Genomic DNA, 23490 nt, shown 5'->3' with positions numbered 1-23490 from the left:
TTTGTCAACAGCAAAAGTATCTCATATCAGCAGGGTCGAACGTACTCTAGATTTGATGGACTTGTTTTGACCCTCAAATTCTTCAGTCGGCCTTATACTCTGGCGGAAACCAGAAAACCCCCCAGCCCAGTTCAAGAATAAGCCTATGGAAAGTTACTTCTTCAAAAGCAAAAGTATTTCATATCACATTTTCTCATTTTCTTCTCTTTATCCTTCATGCTGCCTGCAAGATAAGGAGAAGGATAACAATCAGCCAGAACTCGAAATCAAACTTCTGATCTGGGACTGACTGCTTGGAGCTCTGATTGCTTACCTTGTCTATCACCTCTTTCAGCAGATCCCCTAACTCGGTGACTTGGGAGACTCTTACTACATGGTTTGTATCGCGCTTGACCAAGCCTGAAACTACAAGTAAGCGTCAAGTGAAATTGATACATTACCTTGTGCATCTCCACCAGTTAAAGATACCACCCCTGGAGGGAGGAAGAGTACTTCCAAAGAAGATGCCACATCTACCTATGAGACAGATAAGGCAAGTGAAGACGATACCACACTTCGGTACTTAAAAGTTTCGTGATTACGAGATCATTCTCCCATAATATTTCCTAATGTCATTTGTATTAAATCATTCACTTGTACTCACTAAATGAGAGCTTGAACCTATGTACTGTGTAAACCCTTCACAATTAATGAGAACTCCTTTACTCCGTGGACGTAGCCAATCTGGGTGAACCACGTACATCTTGTGTTTGCTTCCTGTCTCTATCCATTTACATACTTATCCACATTAATGACCGGAGCAATCTAGCGAAAATCACAAACTTAATATTTAAGATGATATTCTTTGGTGTATGTTTTTCGCAAACGATATAGTGTTGATAGATGAAACGCAGGAAGGGGTAAACGCGAAGCTTAACCTTTGGAGATAAGTGTTGGAATCTAAAGGTCTTTGCCTAAGCCGATCAAAGACAGAATATATGGAGTGCAAGTTCAGTGCAAACGGAGGCCAAAATGAGTTAGGGGTGAGGATCGGAGATTAGGAAATACCAAAGAGCGACCGTTTTCGCTACCTAGGATCTATCTTGCAAAAGAACGGAGAATTTGATGGAGATCTCATCCATAGAATACAAGCTGGATGGATGAAGTGGAAGAGTGCATCCGGTGTGTTTTGAACAGAAACGGCATGCATATCGTCATTTCATCGGGTCTTGGTAAGATAGCGTGATCAGCCTCTCGCCGATAGTTACCATACTGAAAGGTGCCTTCACTTTCCCTGACAACCAAAAATACCACAACTAATCAGCATCAATGTAATCTTAGATCTCAAATTGAAAAAAAATGCAAACTTTGCAAGTACGAACAGTATGATACCAAAAATACCACAACTAATCAGCATCAATGTAATCTTATACAAACGTGTTTATAGCAGGTTCTATGCTGAAAGCTAGCTGCTTGCCATGAAATTATTTTGGAGAAGTCAGACCCCTGAAGAAGAAGACACCTAAACCGCCAATTTCATCGGGTCTTGTTAATCACTTCAACTATATATTTTATGTATAAAATGGCTCCGACAAGTTGTTGTACATATCTTAGTATTATATGGAAACTGTCAAATTTACCTGAAAAAGGATTTCTCTTCCATTGCGCACTGCTGCACAGGGGCGGATGAAATGACGATGCGCAATTACCATTACAGACCTTCGGCGTGCACATCTCTACCTGCTAAGAAAATACAGAAACATTCTTAGTTGACTGAAGTAAAATTTAACAAGAACAAAGCTACTTGTTTGATTCGTTATAATTATTGGAACACCTCATACTAAACATACATATTTTTTCGGAATTGCATGAACTGTGTGATTTCCTTGTCGCATGAAGGTCATCCTTCTGCCGAGGCCTCACTCCCAAATCAGCTTCACTTTCTTTATCTGCATACATGAATGATCAAAACGATGACTAAATCGACAATCAAATACAGAAACGAAAAATGAAGAACATAAAAACACAAATGAAGGAGATATAAGGTGAGAAGACAAACCCGAAGAGCACGGAGAGCGCGGTGAAGGCAGGCGAACTCTTTCCTCTTCTTTCAGACATTTCGTCGATCACGTGGTGTGCAGCTCCAAGAGGTCGCACCGGCAGCTCCAAGAGGTCGCACCAGCAGCTCCAAGGTTATTTCCATGGCTTCCAAGGGGTCGTGTGACCCCAATGACCCCACTGTGGATCCGCCCCTGGTTTGCACCACTTTACTTATGCTCTGAACTTATGCATGCATTGTTGTAGAGGGTCTGATGACCACTAGGGTGTGGTCCTTCCGGGATATTCTGTTGTAATAAAATATTGATACTTTTACAGCTTTCAGTTAATTACAGTACATTTATGGTATAATGTAATATTCTTTTCAGTTAATTCTAGTAGATTTTTTTGTTATAAAGTGGCTTTAAATTTTCTTTTCGGGTTATTTTTCATATTATTAAATAAAATTTTGAAGTTTATCTCAACTTTAATTTTTATATTGTGTTAATAAGCGTATCTTTTCACATGTCATGATGCTTCAATATATAAGCATTTTATCATTTTACCAAATATCACATTAATCAACAACTTTGAAGTTTCTCTCAACTTTACTTGTTCCAAAGTGCATCTTTTAGGGTTAGCGCTTGTGAATTTCAAAGTGAGTATTTAAGGGTTAGTGTTGTTGTCACATATCGCGATGCGTCAATATATCTGCGTTGTACATATTGTGTGTGTGTATTAATTTAACCAACAATCTTTGAGGTGTCTCTCTCAACCTTACTTGTGAGTTCGAGATTGTGTGCTTTAAGGTTTGCGCATGTCAATTCATGGTCTATCCTCGGTGGCTACTGGCATCAATAGCCACACCCGAAACCATGGGGATTAATCAAATTTATGTAATGATATGACTTATGATCCAGGTCAGAATAACAATTACAGAAAGAGATGAATTATTTATATTTGATTGAATTTAATGTCAAAAGGGAAAACTATAATCTATAGGCTTTAGGCTTAGGGTGGTAATACGATAGTGGAATATGTGAGATATACAGATTACATGTCAAATATATATAGGAACTTAGCTAACTTAAACATTTGAGTATATACACTAATAATGTAAAACACATTAGCAGATGGGGATATCTTCAAGGGTGCTTGATATAGACTTTGACTTCACATGATCATTCTTGGTATAGCATATGATGGTGGAACATCATCATCGATAGGGTATGTCTGCATAGAACAATTAGAAAAAGAAATACGCTTAATGAGAGTAGTACGAAAATTCCCTCTTAATTAGCAGCTTAAACACCAAGTTTAGGCCTCTATATGAGATACATATGATATGAGATCAGGGTTCAGGCTTAAGAATAATTTACTTTGACATCAGCCAAGTCCACCTGATGCTCCTCTAAAAAGCTGATGAATTCCATAAAATTCTCTTTTGTCGGGCAGTAATGACCGCTGTAAGGCCATACAGCCTGAACATTATGAAGATCAAATTAAGGTTCATAAATTATGAGGAAAAAAATAATTATGTAATTTGTAATGTTATATATATTGTGTGTGTTTAAGGAAATAATTCATTAGCAATTAAGCAAGTAATTAACCTCAGGAAGCCCATTAGAGGCTACAATTCTCCCTGCTGCAATGGTGGCCCCTCCAGCAAGAAAAGTAGAGTGCTGGAAAAAGCCTTTCTTCTTCTCCCCAACATACAGATTCCTTGATGTGCTGAGGACAAAGATCCACTTAGAACCCTCACGAGTATTCACAAGTTTCCCACTTTGTCTGTACACAAGCTTCCTACTCTCCACAATCACTTCATAAGCTTCCCTCTCTTTCTGTGAGAGCAATATACGGAGAACAGAACATCATTAATCAAGATCAATTTAGAAAAAAAAATTGAAACTTAAATATAGATCAGATGGCCTGCTATGGAGATCTTTCTGCAGGAAGGTTGTTCTTTAGGCATGTATGGATATTGTCAAAAATATATCGATACATTAATAAGTTTTGTTGGCAGCAATGATATCGTCACTTTTTTATGGCATATTGGCGTTAATTTCATTTTTTTAAATTGATGGCATATTAAAGACTAGGCAATGCGACACATGTTCCCAGTATCTGGGAAGAGCGATTAAATGTATTGATACTCACTGGTCCAAGGTATTTGATGCATTGAGACTGCAGATCAGTTCTTGGGCACTTGTCAAGGTTTACTTCTTTACCATCACCAACATCCAACCTTCGTTCCGGACAGAGCATCAAAAATTGCGAAGGAATCCTAAAAAATGTTAAATCAGAAAACTTGGGTTCTGGAGGAATTTTACCAGTAGAAGAAAGGCTGAAAGCTCCCACTATTAAACCAAACATCATGGTACAAGTGCAGATTTTGTCCATACCGATGGCGAGGATCAATCTGTACAGCACAAGCAGAAGATAAGGATCCTTCATTTTTATAATATTTGGTACTGCATGTGAAACGTTACTAAGAAATAAAAATAGGAATTCCTAATTATGTTGTCAACTTGACTCAATTCATTTGTACACTTAATTTAACTGTGTTAAAATCGAAAAAAATTAGCTAAATACTCGGTAAAATTAATCTTAATGTGAGCTTACAGCCTCAAGCCAATGTATTAGAGCTAATTTCGGAGTCTTCTCGTCCATGGACAAACCCTTCCCAACCTACGTTCATTGATCAACCATATATATATGCTTCTTCATCAAACATAATGAGTATAACATATTAACAGTTTAACATAGCATTCTTACAAGATCGACATATAAGAATATTATATCTAATACTAAAATGAATATTATTCAAAATGCTAATGTCTAAAATTTTCTAAAAGCTCAGTAACTTTCACCGCAAGCGAAATGTGTAGGAAGAGATCACCTTGGCAGCCCTAGTCCTAGCCCTTGCCCATCTTGAAACTGCAGTTTCTGATTTAACAGATTCAAAAAACGACACGGAGCTCCTGCTAAGAGCAGCAAAGTCCAATGCCTGCCACCTATAACAATTAAAAGACGATCAAATAAGCACAAATATATTTTTACGCATTATGCAATAAAATTGGACATGAAGCTGCACAAACCATAGCTCCTCAACAACAACAGCGCAATCTGCAAGGTTTCGTCTAGTCCTGTAACTCTTGTAAACTTTCTGCACCTTGCTTGCAGCTGCATCAAGCTCAATTGGAGACCGTGGAGAAACCCAATCTTCTGGCTTTAACTTTTCAATGAAAATTTCAGTTTTTCCCTCTGCAGTTTTCCTTGAAACATTTGTCCCAATATTTAGCTGATCACCTAGTTTCCTTTTCTTGCTGCTTATAGATTCTTCAAAAAGCACTTTTTCCATCCCATCAGATATTCCAGTTTTGCTTAAATCAGTTTTCTTGAAGCTAATTGTTCTAGGCGTTGCCCTCTTGGAATTCAAATTGGTGGATGTCTGCGAGCCCATTTGTATAATTTCTGTCAAACCAAAAATCATGTTGACCTTATAAATTGATTCCTGAACATACAGCAGTGTTCGAAATTTAATTGGCCCCGTTAAACAGTTGCTTGAATCGAAAGAGAAAACACCAAGAGAGGTTTAAACGTGAAGGGTTAAAAGGTTACATATATGTATAACTATATAAGAGTGCTTAATCACTCACCGGTTAGTATTTACTAAGACATTTACCAGGTAAGTTTTCTTTCATTGCAACGAAATGTTACGAAAATTTTATGTGTATCTGTGTGTGAAAGAGAAAGTCAGGCAACTATGCAAAGAAATAACCCCTAGCGTACTAGTCAAGAATGTAGTCATTCACGTCATTGCTTTTAATACAAGATAAAGAGCAAAACGTTAATCCAAAGTCCAAGAAAACAAGGATAAACTTTCTACAAATTATAAAAGACACAACTTATTTAATTGTAGTTTCCTTTGAAATTTAGAAAATTGTGGGGGTATAATCATATATAAAAATAAACCCAGAAGCCAAATCTTAATTCCTTTTCTCCTTCACATTTTTCACGAGACAATTTTTTTTTTTTTTTTTGAGTTAAATGATAGATTTTTTAGATTAGATGTTATAATAGAAAACCGATGGAGTTTGTACCCATGCCGTAGTGCAAGGGAAACATTTCTCTTCATCACTGTGATAAAATGACACTACAAATGATTAATTACAAAGTTTCCTTGGACCCTACTAACATGGCTTTCAACAAATTTCTATGTCGTTGTTGAAAAGTGATTAAGGTTATAAAACATGGAAACTGGAAACCTTTCGACACGTTTTGCAACTGCCCTCATTCCCTCTAACAAACATTTGGGAAATGATGTCACACTTTATCAATCTGTTGACCTAGTCTTTAGTAATTTCCGCAAAGATTTACTGGAAATTTCATTTTTATAATTTAAATTACACTAGAAGCATTGAAGTTTGACCTACCGAATCTTAATTCTAATCCTAACCATTTTCTTACCTTCTCCTACACAAATTCTAGTTCAAAGTTATATTGTATTGTTCATGGAATTTCTATACCGAAAGTTTAAGCTTTAGCGACAAGGTTACTTGACCATTTCCTGTTTTAATTTTTCTTTTCTTACCGTGTGTTTGCTTTTATTTGTTTTAATAGAAAACTTCATTTTACTCCTTAAAAAAGATGAGTTTTAGACTATAACCATATGTAAGATTAAAATCCAATTTTAGTCCCTAGCACATTTAATCATATCATTTATTAGTTGTATTTTGATGTTTTATTTTATCTTCTAATTTTTATTTTAATGTATTAGTAACATTTAAATTTAATTTTTATTTCATTCATCATAATATATTTTAATGTCTACATTTAGGCAACTAATTTTTTTTATAATATATATTCCGATAACAATTTTGTATGTTCTTCATTTAGGTACATTAATACATTTGAATATTTTGGTATATCCATCATTACAAATATGTAGTTACATTGATTCAATATAATGCATTTTGGTCAATATAATGTATTTTGTTACATACACTTTGGTACACATATTTGAGTATTGACTTTTAGGTACATTAATTCAATTATTATATTTCAGTAAATACATTTAGGTACATACATTTTGGTACTAATATTTAGGTACATATATTTTTGGTATTGACATTTAGGTATGTATATTTTGGGTACGTACATTTTGGTACATACATTTCAATATTAACATTTAGGTACATTAATTCAATATAATACATTTCAGTACATACATTTAGGTTCATTATAATATATTTCCGTACAATCATGTCAGTACAAAAAGTCAATTTTATATATTTTGGCACAATCATTTCTATACGCTTATGTATTTATATATTTTTGTATCACAAATTTCTTTTAATATTTTCTCATTTACATTCATTTCTAATTAAAAAAAAAACTAAATATGAGCATATTAATAAAATTAAAATTTAATATGGAGAGATTAAATAAAAATACACATTAAATAACAAAAATTGAATGTAAATTTGGATAAAAGTACACTCAAGGGATTAAATTGAATATTTAATCTAGCACCAGGTTTTTTTTAAAATTTTAATCTTTTGCAAGGACTAATGTTCAAAAACCCATTTGTTTTAAACAGAATAGAGACCTTAATGGTGACGGTGGTGTTTTGTCTATATGTCTAGGATGACTTTTATGTTGCCTAGTTTGCATCGATATCACCTTTTCTTTACTTTTCTTGTTTTTTAGCTGTTTGTCTTTGTGGCCCCATTTTGGGTGTTTAATGGATATCACTTTTTAGCTGTTTGTTCTCGTGGCCTCTTTTCTCTCACTTTCAGACTTAGTTCTCAAACCTAGCACAACAGCCTCCCAACCATGTCCTCCATGCTTCCTTCCTCCGCCACCATCATGAATCTCTCCATATATATGATAGCTCTCTCTCCCACTCCGCTTCATCCACAAATTGAAAACTGACCCAAACCAACTCGTCATTGTCGGTTAACCGACATGATCAGTTTTATCTCCGACTTGATCGGTTTTGATTTGCAATTTTGGCTCAACCGACTAGGTCAGTTTGGTTTCGGTTTTGGCCCAAAAAACAGACCCAATCCAACCCACCCCTACTAAAATGAGTGCAAAGTAGGAAAAAGAAAAGGAGCGTAGAAATTTGGGACTTTAGCTTCATTGGGCTCACTATCGGCATATGGGTAGTCATGGGCCAACAGTAAATCCAAGGCCTCGAGTTCCAAATCCAACAACAAAATAGCTCAGATCATAAGCTATGATCACGCCTTCTGCATTGACCAAAAAAATAAGATCACATTTTTGCACGTCCCATCCTAGTTCTGCGTGCAGTTGCATCAGCACCGTCGAAAATCATCACACGGCCCCACCATATGTCGGCCCTAAATTTAACAGCCAAGACGCAGACACCGCCTCTTGTGCAAATGTAGAAATTAACCAAACATCAAAATAAATCAAGAAATTGAGACCCACAAAAATTCTCAGAGGAACTCCAATGGCAGAACCAAAACCAGAGCTCAAGGACTCTCTCTCAGGTACTTCCATTTCCTTTGTATTTTCAGAATTCCCCATATCTAATATCAAATCATCGTCCACTTTTAGCAATTACATATTTTTTCATTTGATTTCTGGGTTTCTGTAGAGTTGATATTGTTGATATTGTTGAATTGAATTCTTTTCCAATGATAATTGCAGTAAAAATTTGATCTTGGTGATGGGTTTTAGATAAAGTTAATAGTTCTCTGAGGTGGTGGTATTTGTTAAGCCGATGTAAATTGCGAAGAGAGGAATTCAAGCTCGAGTGCATAGGAGAGCACAACCTCTTTAATCAATGTGTTTACGCCAACGTCTGTTATTTATTGAAGAACATTGTAGAAATGATACTTCTATTAGCCAAGTCTCGATTTTAAATTATAAATTTATGCATATATTTATGTATTCTGGCATGGCAGAGAAATCAGCAGGACATCATGGTGATAAATCGCCAAGGCATGACAAAGAAACGCATGGAAGGAGTGATGACATTGATGAGAGCACCTCCATAGATGAAGTGAAAGGGCCAAGTGTGTTTGAACGGGTGAAGGAAGAAGTGGAAGCCGTTGTCGAAGCAGTTATTCATCCTACGAAATAATCCGCCAGTCACGATTCGTCTCCCAAGTGAGAGGTTGGTTGGTTGATTCGTCTCCCAGTTGTAAGCATGCTTGAAAATATTTGCTCTCATTTGGAGAAATGGGATTTATAGTCGGCAATGTTTGTGTAGTTTCTTTAATTTGTACTTGTTGCGTTGCAGTTCATGTGGTTGATGAAATGGAGCCATTTTGAGGAAAATGTTGCATGATTCCTCAAATATTGGTCATCATTTGCTTACTCTTTGAGTAATAGGGCCATTTTGAGGAAAATGTTGCATGATTCCTCAAATATTGGTCATCATTTGCTTACTCTTTGAGTAATAGGGCCATTTTGAGGAAAATGTTGCATGATTCCTCAAATATTGGTCATCATTTGCTTACTCTTTGAGTAATATACTCTTAATATTATTTTACAGATATTTGAACTCGATATAATATCTTATGGAAGAATCAGATTATGTCACGCGATAAATGAGATAGAAAGATGGTTATATATCGCCACTTGGATGTATGAGTCTCCACAAATGTAGAAGCTAAATAGTACCATAACCATTCTAGTTCTATCACAATCTGCTATAGGTTTGCACACTTGAATTGGTTAAACACTATATGGTTAAATGTTGATGCCATTTGGTACGTCTTGTATGTGGAAGAAGGGGAAGGGTGTTGTGGGGCAAAATCTTGGGTGTAAGAGTGTATCCCCGTCTCTCCATCTCTTTTTGTGCTGTCATGTGATGAGAGCAATAGAGAGATAGGATATATCCCGGTTACATAGTCGAATCTCATTTTGTAGTCTAGTAGCATCCTTATTTTGCTTTTAATACAAGACTTGATTTCACTATAGCTGAGAGATTAACTTACTGAGCGATTACTTAAATTGAATTATCCTCACAAATGTATGAATCTGATTTGACATCTGATTTGCTTATAAGTTTAAATTTGATTTGCGTCCGATTTTCTTCAGATCGGATTCAAACTTCCAAGCAAAACCAGTTTCAATTTTCATAAACTTATCAAATTGGGTTAAATCTTCAATCCCATCAATCTTAATCTTAAGTTTATTGAGCATATCAGGTGGGAGGTGTGGAATGACCATCATATGATAGCACATATTGACCTTTCTTCATAGCAATAAATGAATCAATTCAATACCTTCTTCCACACTCTTAGTTGTAGTTTCAGGTGGGAGAAAGAGAGGTTTGGGGTAACACTCAACATATGGACCGAAAATTCTAGTGTGGAACGACTTAGGGCTGGTTTGGTATTGATGTGCTTTGAAAAAAAGCTGTTGTGAGAATAAGCGGTTGTGCTGTGAAAATAAGCGGCTGTGAAATAAATCAGCAGAGTGTTTGGTAAACTTTTTTGTAAAAGTGCTTTTGAAAAAAAAACAGTCTAATAGTGGGTCTTTTCATTAAAGAAGCACTGTAGTTCCGTGTGCTTTGAAAAAAAATCAGTTTTCCAAAGCTGCAAATAGCAGCTTCAGCTTTTTCCTTTGATTTCAGCTTATTCTCACAGCAGCTTTCAAAATAAGCCCTTTTTTTTCAGTTTACCAAACACCTAAAACCCTCACAGCTTTTTTTCATAGGTGCTTTTTTTTAAGCATCTTACTTCCAAACTAGGTCTTATAACAGGAACTAAGGTCTATGGCCATTGAATTTTTAAAAGTATAATTCAATGGCTAAGGGTCCAACTGCCACATATCTCGATCTATGCTATAAGCCGTTCCATTAAAGATAACCCCCACATTGACTACTAAGGAGAAATTCCTAGGAACATGAACTTACTAGCATATATATATATATATATATATATATATATATGCATGTATGTAAGTAGGGATGCTTTTGACATTGGGTTGTGCTGTGCTGTTGCTACAGCAGTCTAACTTTTTATGACGTTACTGCTGACCGAATAATCCCATTTAGGCAAAATATTTGCAGCAAATTCTTACTCAAATTTGCTATTAGTACGGCACAGCAGTGCCTATTACTTCCTAGAGAAAAGCAGCCAGATAAAGATACACTGCACTATCAAGCTTTGCTTATCGGACTTGCTTTCACTGCACAAACCTCAAGAAATTAATATACTAAACAAATTCTATGCTGGAAAGACACTAGCGTTCAACCCTCTGTTTGCGTAATTAATTTCTGATAATTGATGCATGTAGGTTATGTTATAGAAGTTACGTATAGTTAGTGATTATCTGTGTATCGTTCAAGTTTAATAATTTCCGTTGTTATTGATTTTTTTACAACTTTTTTCCGCCTTTATACACTCCTGTTTCCTTTTTTTTCATTGAGATTTATTTCTAACCTTTAAATCAAAGAAATGAAAGAAGAATCATGAAATACAAGTGTGCCAGAGAGTGTGCAAAGAGAGACGAGAGGATGTGTTTGTCAAAAACAAAGAAAGCAAAGATTATGTTGATAACGTGTCAATGTGATCATCTGGGATTCTGAAAGTGGCTTCAAGACAATCGAGGCCTTCCAAAGACTTAAATGCCACGCTGATGCAGGTCCACATGGAGGGTCCGGATTGGATGGAGGTACAGAAAGCCTGGGTGTTCCCCACCTACCAACCTGCAAAAAAAAAAAAGTTGACCCAAATAGATGTATTAACAACTCATTAAATTCCTGTGCTGATCCTTTCTCCTTCTCACTTCTTTACATGAACCCTTCTGCCACTCCCTCGGGAAATCTGGATTCACATATACCCTTTTGAAGCAATGCAAATAATATCAGATTAATGAAAAATAGGTGTGGAAGCTAGCTAGACAGCTAAGGGAGCTGAGATTTCTTGAAATTTCCAGACCCCAAAGGAGGAGCTGTTATTTTGGGCCTAGGGACCCGCTCATTTAGTACTGCTCTGTTGGGTTGGTTTCAGAGAGATAAACAGAGATATTTCTAGAGAGAGAGAGAGAGCATATCAGTATCTTCCTTTGGTCATACAAGGATTTTGAAGTGAGTTTTCAATGAAGGTGGAAACTTTTTAGAGCTTTTCACAGTTTGACAAGAAACCCCAGAATCAGTTGCTTGTGAAGCAAAATTTTCTCTCTACCAATGCAAGATAGAGAGAAAACCAAGAAAATTTCGGAGCTTTTCGGGATTTGGATTTTTGTACTCTACGCTTTTTCTTCACCTATATATACATTTATACACATATATATATATAGTACACATCTCCCATCAATTTGTGCATGTACATCTTGTGCTGTGAGTTGTGAGTGATTTCAAATCTCTCTCTCTCTCTCTCTCTCTCTCTCTCTCTCTCTCCCCTCTAATCATACTCACCATAATCACAGTAATCATTTGTGGGTTGAAGCAATGAGGAAAGTTTATTGGTTTGTGATAGCTCTGCAAATATTGAGTTGGGTTTCTGCAACAAGCAGGCCTTTTCCTCCAAATGCAGGTCCTGGTGTTCATCAACCAGGTTACTCACTTCCTTCCTTTCAAATTCAAGATGTCCTTTTCAATCATTACCATACAAAAATGTGTGTTTTTTCTCGCAACTTATTCAAGTGGAAAGTTTGAATTTGGATATGTATCTGTTTTCTTCTGTGATATTGATCTTTTTTTTTTCCCTTGTTCCCCTTAGTTTTTATAGAGTTTTTCTTTTAGATTTTCATCGCATATCAACCCCTTTTCTTCTTCCTCTTTCATGTCAGGATGTTTTTATCTTACATGTTATATTGTAAACTATTCTAATTACGGAGAGGGGAATTCGAATCCGGGTGCAGAGAGGGCACACTGTGGCTTGATAGTATTTGGTTTAGCTCATTAGTTTCTCTGCTAAATTCTGTTAATGCTTGGCCAGGCACAGGCAAAAGCCCAGAGTCTTTGCTAGCTACCCTACAAGAGGTCTCTCTCTCTCTCTCTCTCTCTCTCTCTCTCTCTCTCTCTCTCTCTCTCAGTTCAATTTTATTGAAATTTCTTGTGTTTAAAGGGTTCAAAGAGCATCAATGGAGGAGTGGGAAAGATGAATGCAATAGCAAACTACAGAGAATTCAGCAAAATAGGGTCAAGCCCTCCAAGCTGTGACCATAAGTGTTATGGGTGCACTCCCTGTGAAGCCATTCAAGTGCCCACCACCAAAAAGCAAACCTCCCATTTGAGGGTGCAGTATGCAAACTACGAGCCCGAGGGTTGGAAATGCAAGTGTGGCCCAACTTATTACACCCCTTGAAGGCTTGGACACAAATCCCAATCCCATCTACTCAACTCAATTCATCCTATTCATCCATTGTACAAATATCAATTTTAATGTGCATTGATCTTTTGCTTCTTTCTAATTCTAATAGTGCAATGCGAGACGCAACGAGTTTTTACCATAACTCGTTAAGAGTATTCACCTCTTACACTCGAGGTGTTGAATTTAATTATCTATCTCTCATTATCACTAGACACTGAAATGCACCGGGAGCTTGATTCACCCCTTACACTTGAGGTCATGAACGAAAGTTAAAAACTCAAAGCGAGTGGTTTGGTGTGATAAGACGAGTTTACCCTTAAAAGTTTAGTCACCTACCATGATTTTCAGTTGATGAAAAAGTTGGACAAAATTGAGGTTAGGGGTAGCATTGATGTGCATAATTAGACAACTAGTGATATGATTTTCATTTGATGAAACAGTAGGACAAAATTGAGGCTAAGGATAGCATTGATGTGCATAATTAGACTTGTTGATGCACAAAACCGGAGGTCTTGGAACAACGTAAATCCGACCGTGAATCTGCAAGTAATGTAAAGAACACAAGGATTTTATCGTGGTTCACCCCAATGTTTGGGCTACGTCCACACTGATTGTATTATATTTCTCTGAGAAGTGAGGGGGAGAGAGAGCTCTAGAAGTGAGAGCGTTGAAAAGGGTAAGGCTCCAGAAATGGCCTCTGAGAGTGAGAGTGAGGCCTCCCTAATTGTGAGGGTGAGGGGTCCTTTTATAGAATAAGGACTCCTCACTTATTACATATTTGCCCCTTCCTTTATCCCATAATTACATTTAAGTCCCCCGAGTATTTGTACGAGATCTAAATACGAGGCCCTAAATATGGTATAAACAGTAGTCCCCTAAGTCTTCAGTCAAGAGAGTCTTTTGGCTGGAGACTTGAAATTCAGTCCATGTGTGGGCCGAAGTAACTAGATGGCGTCTGGTGCTGACACTCGACATGAGGCGGTGCCCAATTTGAAATGATGCTCAACTAGAAGTAGCACATGTTGCGAGGTTGCTCGGCTTGTGGCTTATATTGCCTTGGTTGGCTCGGCTTGTGGCGCTTGAAGGTGAGGGGGTCCCTTTTATAGAATAAGGGCTCGCTCCTCAATACATAAATGATGGGCTAGAGTTGATGTTTGCAGCAAGGCGGTTGCTCAGCTGGCGGCGTTGCTCTCTAATGAAGGTAAGGGAGTCCCTTTTATAGAATAAGGGTTCACTCCTCAGTACATGAATAATGGGTGCTCTCTAATGAAAGTGAGGGATTCCCTTTTATAGAATAAGGGCTCACTCCTCAATACATAAGTGATGGGCTAGAGTCCCCCAAATATTTTTCATGAGGCCCAGTTGAGGCCCAATATATGGTACATAATGTAGTCCCCCAAGTCTTCGGTCAATAGAGTCTGTTGGCTGGAGACTTCAAATTGAATCCATGTATGGGCCGAAGTGGCGGTTGTTCGGAGGCGGTCTTTGTAGACCATGCACTGAAGCTTTGTAAGTGAAGCTTTGCAAGTGAAGCTTTGAAGCTATAGCTCTGTAAATGAAGTCTTTGAAGCTAGAGCTCTTGTAAATGAAGCTGTTGAAGCTAGAGCTCTGTAAATGAAGCTTTTGAAGCTAGAGCTCTTGTAAATGAAGCTTTTGAAGCTAGAGCTCTTGTAAATGAAGTCTTTGAAGCTAGAGCTCTGTAAATGAAGTCTTTGAAGCTGATTGACATGAATGATGCTCATGAATGTTTATGTTGATTGACATGAGTGATGCTCATGGATGTTAACATGAGTGATGCTCATGAATGTTAACATGAGTGATGCTCATGAATGTTTATGTATGATTGGATGAGTGATGCTCATGAATGTTTATGTATGATTGACATGAGTAATGCTCATGTATGACTTGAAGTACTGGGCGTACTTTTGATCACCTGGTTGGTGGTAATAGCGGCGAGTTGCCGAATAATTGTGGAGTACTGGGTGTACTTTTGATCACCTGGTTGGTGGTAATAACGGCGGGTTGCCGAATAATTGCGGAGTACTGGGCGTACTTTTGATGACCTGGTTGGTGCTATTTCAGGCCTATGGGCCTTTGCCCTCCACAACATGTCAGCCATTTGTTTTGGGCTTTTCCTTTTTTTTTTTTTTTTTTTTTTTTTTTTTTTTTTTTTTTTGACCTCTGATGGGGTTTATACATATTACCCTCTGATGGGGTATTTATTCCTTGTTTTTTGCAGTGTTTTTCTGCTGCATTTTCTTTGTTTTCTCTTTTCTGCTTTGTTCCCCATTGCTTTTCTGTCTGTCTCTTGGCGAAAACTGTCTCTGTCTCTTGGCGAAACTGAAGGGTTAACTCCACTTGCTTTTCTTGGACATCTTGGTCGTGCCCATCCACTATCACGCCTCTTTTTTCTTTTTCTGCTGTTTGAAACACAAGCTGGTGTACTCCAGCTGTAAAAATCCCATCAAAGTACTTTTCTTTTCTGCTCTTCTGCTCATTCTCTGTCTACCCACGTTCTATGGCTTTGGAAAGCATCTGACTTTAAGCTTTTAATTGCGATTGCTTTTCTTGCTTTTCCCTAATGACAGCTGCTTGGACATGTGGTATGCCTGCGCTGTCTCCGACCAAAAACACGTGCCCCGAGATCGACGTCGTCCTTGACCCACGAATCGCGATCTTCGCCTTCGTTAAAATACAATACCAGATTCCGACCCGGACCTCAAAAATGATGAATTGGAACGTAATCGCCCCCAAAACGAAGCTATACTATGAAAAGCACTCTAAATCCTGCGACTTTCACTCATTTTACTCCTCGGTGCCCATAATACCCTTCTTGGAGCCCCGTTACCATTGAACCCGCCGTCCATTTCTGTGTACACAACCGGTAATTCCCTCTCGCCGGAGAATCTCCCCACTGTAAATCCACCGCCGGGCCGTACCATTCTCTCATTCTGAACGCCAGACGGAGACATGACTACAAGCCGCTCAGGCTTCGGAACAGAGTCTTCGTGAACTTTGATTGTGATGCTGCCACCCGTTCCTGAGACCCATCCGAGATTGCAGAATTGGCGGCAGAGATCAGATATCAGAACCTTGGTGTCGCTCACTGTTTTTCCTTCTAAGTAGGACTGCGACGTCGTATCGAGTTTCAGTCTGTTCCCTGCCATTGCTGGTCTAGCTAGAGAGAGAAACTGTGATTGCTGCTGTGCCGTTTTTCTAGGTGTCTGATCTCACAGAGGCGGCGGGAGCTAGGAGCTGCGAAAAGGATCTCGTCCTCTTCGTTGGGGACGTCGACAGCGATCAGACGATGGAAAGATTGGGGTGCGGCGGAGGATTGGTGGGGCTGCGGAGCAGATGATGATGATGGTTGAGACGATGGAATCTCTTTCTTTTTCTTCTGGATCTTTTTTTTTGTTTTTGCTGAGGGATTAGATTAGAGAGAGAGACAGACAAAGTGTGTCTGTGTATCGAGAAGTGGGGTTTTTGTTTAGCTTCAATGTGTTTTCCAGAAAGAGAGATGAGTGATTTTGAGATCTGGATCTTTTCTATTTCTAGGTTTTTGCAAATTTTTGCAGATTCACGACGGAGATGAAAAAATGAAAGAGAACCGACACAACTTTTCGTATCGTTTCCCACAGACGGCGCCAAATGTTGATGCACAAAACCGGAGGTCTTGGAACAACGTAAATCCGACCGTGAATCTGCAAGTAATGTAAAGAACACAAGGATTTTATCGTGGTTCACCCCAATGTTTGGGCTACGTCCACACTGATTGTATTATATTTCTCTGAGAAGTGAGGGGGAGAGAGAGCTCTAGAAGTGAGAGCGTTGAAAAGGGTAAGGCTCCAGAAATGGCCTCTGAGAGTGAGAGTGAGGCCTCCCTAATTGTGAGGGTGAGGGGTCCTTTTATAGAATAAGGACTCCTCACTTATTACATATTTGCCCCTTCCTTTATCCCATAATTACATTTAAGTCCCCCGAGTATTTGTACGAGATCTAAATACGAGGCCCTAAATATGGTATAAACAAGACTACTAGTGATAGCAAGCCAAAAAATAATAATAACCATTTGAGATGCGTAAATTTAAGGGTGCAACTTGAGTTCCTATTCAACCCTAACCCAACGTTCACAATATGAGTTTGAGTTTGGGTTATGTTATACCTCAAACTCCAAATCAATAATATGTTCAAAAGAACTATGGTACTTAAGCAAGGCCCCTTAGGCACTTTTGAATTAGGCTTTAGGTTGTTGCAAGTTCACTCGGATTCAATTGGGTACAAATTCTCAATCCAATAAACAGGGTTGGGTATGGTTGATTCGGTGCGGTTTAGGGTAAAACTGAAATCAAAGCTGAAATTTTTTCAGTTCAGTTTGATACGGTTTTGAAACTAAAACTAAATGGAACTAAACCATTTAGTTTTGGTTCGATTTGATTTTAAACGGTTTTGGTTTTGGTTTATATCGTTTGCAAACAAAATGACTAGCTTCATGAATGGCAGCTACGGTCTTTAGCCATAGCCCCCATTAGTTCCCTTTCTCATCATGAATCCCTGCTTCCACACCTCGCATTTTTGCAGTCTCGTCAAGAGCACTATTGGTATTTAGTTTGTAAAAACCACCAGGTTTTTCTTCGGAGGGCAGCTAGCAAGCATTTATATGCGTTTTAAATCAGTACGATGCAAGATTGCAGCCAATATTCAATTTTTAACCAAAATAGGCACAACAGATTGACGGCTTGAAGAATGCTAACTAATGTAAGGTGTGTAGTCTTTTTAATGTGGAATCTAGGCTTCTTCTTTTTTGCGGTGCGATTCGATTCGATTTTGGTACGGTTTCAGATGTTCATTACTGAAATCAAATCGCTTTTCTGTTTCAAACCAAAACTGTTTTAAAACCAAAAAAATTAAATTGTTTAGTGCGGTCCGATTTATTTCCTGTTTCACTTTAGGATTTTGGTTCCAAGTGTCCCAGCCTACCAGTAAATGATCAAGTTAAGGTGAGGTTGAGTTTTGGAGATTTGGATTCTATCTGGATCCAAATTGTGGAAATACTAGAGATCCTCACATCATAACCGTTCATCGTACATCGTGTGCTCAACAATCATTTTGAATTTTTTATTTAAAATTAAACATAAATAGTTGTGAACACGAAATTTTCCTGAAACGAAAGAGACAAGAACAACGTGTACAAAATAATATTTTGTGATTTTTTTATTTTTAGGGTTATGATCTCTAATTTGATCCTCTGATTTGATCTCCGTAAGGTGTTGATTTATGGATGTTGTTGATCCAAGGGCCGTTGAGGCTTGATTTTGGATGAACGGTTGGGAGCTTCTTCAAGGGCCGTCGAAGTTTGATCTTAAAGAAATGTTGTGTAGATTTGTTGATATTATTGATCCAAATGGTCGTCGGGGCTTGATCTTAGGATGAACAGTTGTGTGGATTTGTTGATGTTGTTGATCCAAAGGGCCGTTGGGGCTTGATCTTAGGATGAACGGATGATGAACGATGAACACTTTCTTCAAGGGCTGTCGAGACTTGATCTTGAATTGGTGGAAGTTCTTCAAGGGTCGTTGGGGCTTGATCTTGAAGGAGGATTTGATGAAGAACGAAGAGGGTTTTCTTGATCCTTCAAGATTTGCTTAAGAGCTTTAAAGTTTCAAAGCTTCAAAGATTTGGGGGATTCTCTTCCAATTTGGGAGTAGAGAAATGTATTTGTGAATTGGTTGATGATACCTTGATGTAGAAGCCTATTTATAGGCTTTGAAAATGAATCACCACCACAAAATATTTTTTTCTTTTCCAAGCACCATTGCCTAATTTCCCACTTAATACAATTTTAAACTTGAAGTGGTAATTTTATGGCCTAATTTTCCACTTAATATCATTTTAAACTTGATATGTGCATGCTTTGTCATTGCCCAAAATGAGAAGAAAACCTTGTTTTGATCTTCAATGGATTGAAATGTGCTTGCCTTGTCATTGCCCAAAATGAGAAAAAAAAACTTGTGTAATCCTCCAAGGGTATTTCTTCTTATTTTGTTGAGTCACACACCATGTGTACAATTTGTATGACACGTGGCATATGCCATGTATGCCCTGACACGTCAAAATTTTAATGCGTTGGTGAACATTTATTTCACCGCAATTTCGATGTCTACAATAGTATCTAACGAAAAACTGACCTTATGTTGTACGATGAACGGTTAAAATGTGAGGATCTCTAAGATTTCCATAAAAATAGATCAGAAGAGGATCTTCATCCCAATTTTGGAGGGTATTACCTAATCATAACTCGCTCAATTGGATTAAAAGTCGAGTTGAGCATGAACGGATTTGGGTATACGCTACCCGAATGACATGTCATTTGACGTAGTATCCACACTCCAAACCTTAACGTGAAATGACGAAATTGCCCGAATGAAAAGAAGTACAGAAATAGATCCTCTCCGGATCCCTTCCTCCTAATTCATAAGTTCGGGAATCCAGGCCGTTGAAATTTGATCCAACGGTTACAAACAGAGACTCAGTTTAAAAGTTATAATAATTTTAATCGTTGAATCAAATTTCAATAGTCCGAATTCCTGAACTTGATAGATTATAAGGAAAATATCTTGAAAGCATCATTTCCAAGAAGTACATAGTTAATTTATAAAAAGAAAATACAGAACGTTGGCAAAAATAATTCGTATACACAGAACTCTGCAACTGTAAAGCTAAACGCTCGCTGCTTTTCCCACTCCATCAACAATGGCAAGCCTCTTCAGCTACCGTGTAAGTCTCTCTCTCTCTCCGATGTCTTGATTTTCCAGGATTCCCGTTTACGATGAGGATCGTTTCTGGGGGTGTGTGCAATTGTTACACAAGATCCGTAAAATTCTGAAAAAAGGTCTGGAATTCTATGCAATTAAATATAACTGTCTCAACACTTAGCAATTTTTTGGTACAATTAATTGGGAATCGTTTTGTGGTGATCTGGAGATTCCACCGTATTCAAGGTCACTTTTTTTCCCATTTTCTTAGGACCCAAACAGTTTGCGAGCATATACGCATTCTATTTGATTTTAAATGTCGCATCAAGTTCCCATTTTCTTTTCTTTCTGTGCGTTTCTGGGCTTTCCCCAATTTTAGATCTTTATGAACTCAGCAAAAGTTTCAGTAATTATAGATTGTGAAAATTATGGGTGATTTGTTGCTTTACCTGATTTAGAATCAACAGGGAATGTGTTTGGAAATGCTGTTATATTGGGTTTGTGAATATTGTGGTTAATTTCTTATTTGAGAAGATTAATGTGGTTAATTAAGATCCGAGGCGGCGAGGATACAATGGTGTTGTTATAGATTAGGTAAGGATTGTAGAATGAGAAGAATCACCGGTGCATTAGCACTTCGTTTTGACCCGATAGATTTCTGACAGGACATGTATGCTGCATTTTTATGCGTGATTCGTGAAGTATGGATCCCCACATACAGTTGTTATTAGCTTGAGGTTTGCCTCCTCTAGCCGACTAGTTATTTAGGTTGATGAATTAAAGCTTGATGTGAGGCGAAGAGAACTTATGACGGATACTACATCGTTCCATAAGGCTGAACCCAAAAGAGTTTGAGTATTCATCATGTAGGAAGTGAATGGACGTGCTGTTCAGTTAATAAACTTTCTAATTTCATATAGGACTCGTGCCCTTCTGTGAAGAATATTCTTCTTCTGGACTCTGAAGGAAAGCGTGTGGCTGTCAAGTACTTCTCAGATGATTGGCCAACAAATGGTGCAAAGTTGGCTTTTGAAAAATCTGTGTTCACTAAGACTCTGAAGACAAATGCTCGGATAGAAGGTATGCGGCTAAACATGATTGAAGTAAACATGGAAAGAGTCCAAGTAAAAAAAACCTTCATCAATGTGCTGTAAAAGTCAATGTTATATCACCACAGTTGCAGCGTTCATGTTTTGCTATTTTTTTTAAACTGCAGCGGAGATAATGATGTTTGAGAGCAACGTTGTTATATATAAGTTCGTGCAGGACCTTCACTTTTTTGTGACTGGAGGTGACGATGAAAATGAACTGATTTTAGCCACAGTTCTCCAGGGATTTTTTGATGCAGTTGCCCTTCTCTTGAGGTAGTCTTGGTCATTAAAATTTTCTATTAGATCTTTTTCCTTTCTGATGATTACTTGTCCATACCTTTGCTGTATAGTCTTACAATGTTTTTCTTGTAGGAACAACGTTGACAAACGTGAGGCACTAGAGAATCTGGATCTTATACTTTTATGTTTCGATGAGATTGTTGATGGAGGGTATGCTATGCTTCTTAAATTCTCACACTCTACATCTATGCTCCTATATATCTGCAAAGTTGTGTTAGTCTTTTAATCATGAGTACGGCAAAGTGTCAGTAGATCATCTGTATTCGTGTGTGTGGGTGTATGCACCTATATATCTACAAACTTTGCTACAGTCTTTTAATTGTGGTACACTTCATTCTAAATAATAACAATCACTAGTCCATGTCCATAAACTGTACCTGATATTCTTCCCTCTGTGGAGCATTTTGTCCAGAAACACCCCAATACGTTCAAAATGGGTGCTGCTTGGTTCATCCTCAATCGTATTTCAGTCAATTAAGTGTTTGTATATTTATGCCGTTAAGTCATATGGCAGGATGATTCTCGAAACAGATCCAAGCATTATTGCAGGAAAGGTGGCAACTCATACCATGGATGCAGATGCACCCTTGTCTGAGCAGGTACTACAAGCTCCTCATTTGATGCCTTCAGTTGAAAACCAAATTAATTAATTGTCACTCATGCCATTGCTTAAAGAAGAAGATATGTTCACACCTTGCTATCCAAGATCATCAAATTTTGATCTTTACAATCTTTCAGATATCAAAGCAGCACTAATCCTACTAGCACAAAATTTTGCAAACTCGTATCTTAATCTAATCCAGTCGCCTTTTACTAAAATGCAGACCATAACACAAGCATGGGCAACAGCACGGGAGCATCTAACCAGAACCCTTCTCAAATGATGTGTTTTTGCGCGCAGAGAGAATCAATTGGCTTCACTTTTAGTTTTATTCTTTTTCTGCTGAGGAAATTTGTTTCATATTTTGACAAGGTCTTGTTACCTTCCTTCATAATGTAGAGTAGTTGGATATTGGTCAATGGGTTCTTTATACCATTGTTCATTTTTTTTGGGTTTCAATCTTGCATTGGATTAAATAAAGATTAGTGTTATTCACACTCATCTTTTTAGTTCCCGCACTCTTGTTAGTTTTTATTCATTGGTCTTCTTCAATTCAAATCGATCCGACGGTCGGAAACTGAGAGATGTGTGTGAAAAGTAAAAGTGGGTGTATGCATATCACCATCCTAAATAAATTGAACAGAAATGACGGATATGATTAAACAGGAGTGTGTATGAGGAGAAAAATTGTACGTAGTTTTTATTTTTTATTTTTAACAAATGATAGTATCTATACTAAGGAGTGGGAAAGTTAGCTAAATTTCACAATGGGCTAGCAATGATGTGGTTCAAATTGCTTTTGATGAGAATTGAATCTAAGATCTTTCAATTACAAGTTAAGAGGAATATCACTAGATCGTAGTATTAAATGGCAAATTATATTGAGGGTGAGTTAAGGGACATCAACAAGCAGGGTAGTGTCATTTCCGCATCCTACGCTCGCTTCGATCTTAAGTTTGGGCCTCTACATATATGTGTTCGACCATGAACTCGACCCATGATATATGGGTTGTTTCTCATGCACAACGAGTTATAATAGTTGTCAAACTCGTGTCAAATGATTTGAATACTAATTTGATTAGTTGTCTAGTCTTGTCGTGCTAAAGTAGGCACTCATACAAATTAAATTGATTTCTTCTTAACCAATGCATATAATAATAATGTTTGAGTTGCTTTTGTTTACGGATTTGGATCATTTCCGAGGCAACTAGTCGGATCCTCCTGATCAGTGTTCGTAGATCGTTGGATTTCTATCCAACGGTTACAAACAAGAGGTCCTCTAAAAATTATAATAATTGTAGTCGTTGGATAAAAATTCAATGGTCCAAAAATACTGGTCAGGAGGATCCCAACCAATTGCCTTAGAGAGGATCCAAATCCTTTGTTTGCAACATAATAATTCTAGGGGTGTACTATCCACACACCCG

At 37.7% G+C, this 23490-nt stretch overlaps 3 protein-coding genes and 2 long non-coding RNA genes across 7 annotated transcripts; 2 read left to right on the top strand and 3 right to left on the bottom strand.

The window, feature by feature from the left end:
- Window positions 1-1166: 1166 nt before the first annotated feature.
- Window positions 1167-2234, bottom strand: LOC103424175 (uncharacterized). Of its 2 annotated transcripts, XR_011571158.1 has the most exons (5): window positions 2039-2234; window positions 1830-1928; window positions 1620-1722; window positions 1417-1501; window positions 1167-1273 (listed from the first exon to the last, which is right to left on the bottom strand). It is a non-coding gene; the product is annotated as an uncharacterized lncRNA (long non-coding RNA). The 2 variants fall into 2 exon arrangements; XR_011571159.1 differs by lacking the exon at window positions 1417-1501.
- Window positions 2235-3006: 772 nt separating this feature from the next.
- Window positions 3007-5603, bottom strand: LOC103453684 (IQ domain-containing protein IQM1-like). Of its 2 annotated transcripts, XM_029107525.2 has the most exons (8): window positions 5115-5603; window positions 4916-5030; window positions 4639-4704; window positions 4347-4435; window positions 4174-4261; window positions 3627-3857; window positions 3396-3497; window positions 3082-3249 (listed from the first exon to the last, which is right to left on the bottom strand). In XM_029107525.2, the coding sequence occupies exons 1-8, from the start codon at window positions 5507-5509 to the stop codon at window positions 3190-3192; spliced, it is 1146 nt and encodes a 381-aa protein (XP_028963358.1). In that variant the 5' UTR covers window positions 5510-5603; the 3' UTR covers window positions 3082-3189. The 2 variants fall into 2 exon arrangements, with proteins under 2 accessions (XP_070661112.1, XP_028963358.1); XM_070805011.1 differs by lacking the exon at window positions 4639-4704 and having other exon boundaries at window positions 3007-3249.
- Window positions 5604-10378: 4775 nt separating this feature from the next.
- On the top strand, window positions 10379-13412 carry LOC103453581 (EPIDERMAL PATTERNING FACTOR-like protein 1). The gene is made up of 3 exons (XM_008393125.4): window positions 10379-12560; window positions 12945-12988; window positions 13074-13412. Exons 1-3 carry the CDS (start codon window positions 12455-12457, stop codon window positions 13311-13313), a joined length of 390 nt encoding a protein of 129 aa, XP_008391347.1. The 5' UTR covers window positions 10379-12454; the 3' UTR covers window positions 13314-13412.
- Window positions 13413-15066: 1654 nt separating this feature from the next.
- LOC139198515 (uncharacterized) lies at window positions 15067-15495 on the bottom strand. Its single transcript, XR_011584057.1, has 2 exons — window positions 15383-15495; window positions 15067-15317 (listed from the first exon to the last, which is right to left on the bottom strand). It is a non-coding gene; the product is annotated as an uncharacterized lncRNA (long non-coding RNA).
- Window positions 15496-19933: 4438 nt separating this feature from the next.
- Window positions 19934-22564, top strand: LOC103453582 (coatomer subunit zeta-2-like). Its single transcript, XM_008393127.4, has 6 exons — window positions 19934-20093; window positions 20992-21151; window positions 21288-21435; window positions 21535-21612; window positions 21977-22061; window positions 22287-22564. Exons 1-6 carry the CDS (start codon window positions 20070-20072, stop codon window positions 22344-22346), a joined length of 555 nt encoding a protein of 184 aa, XP_008391349.2. The 5' UTR covers window positions 19934-20069; the 3' UTR covers window positions 22347-22564.
- The last annotated feature ends 926 nt before the right edge of the window (window positions 22565-23490 follow it).

This window comes from Malus domestica, chromosome 09 (genome assembly GCF_042453785.1).
Source record: "Malus domestica chromosome 09, GDT2T_hap1".
In the NCBI taxonomy this organism is placed as follows: Eukaryota; Viridiplantae; Streptophyta; class Magnoliopsida; order Rosales; family Rosaceae; genus Malus; species Malus domestica.
The sequence above is the reverse complement of the archived record's forward strand: the minus strand, read 5'-3'. Positions and strand labels throughout refer to the sequence as shown.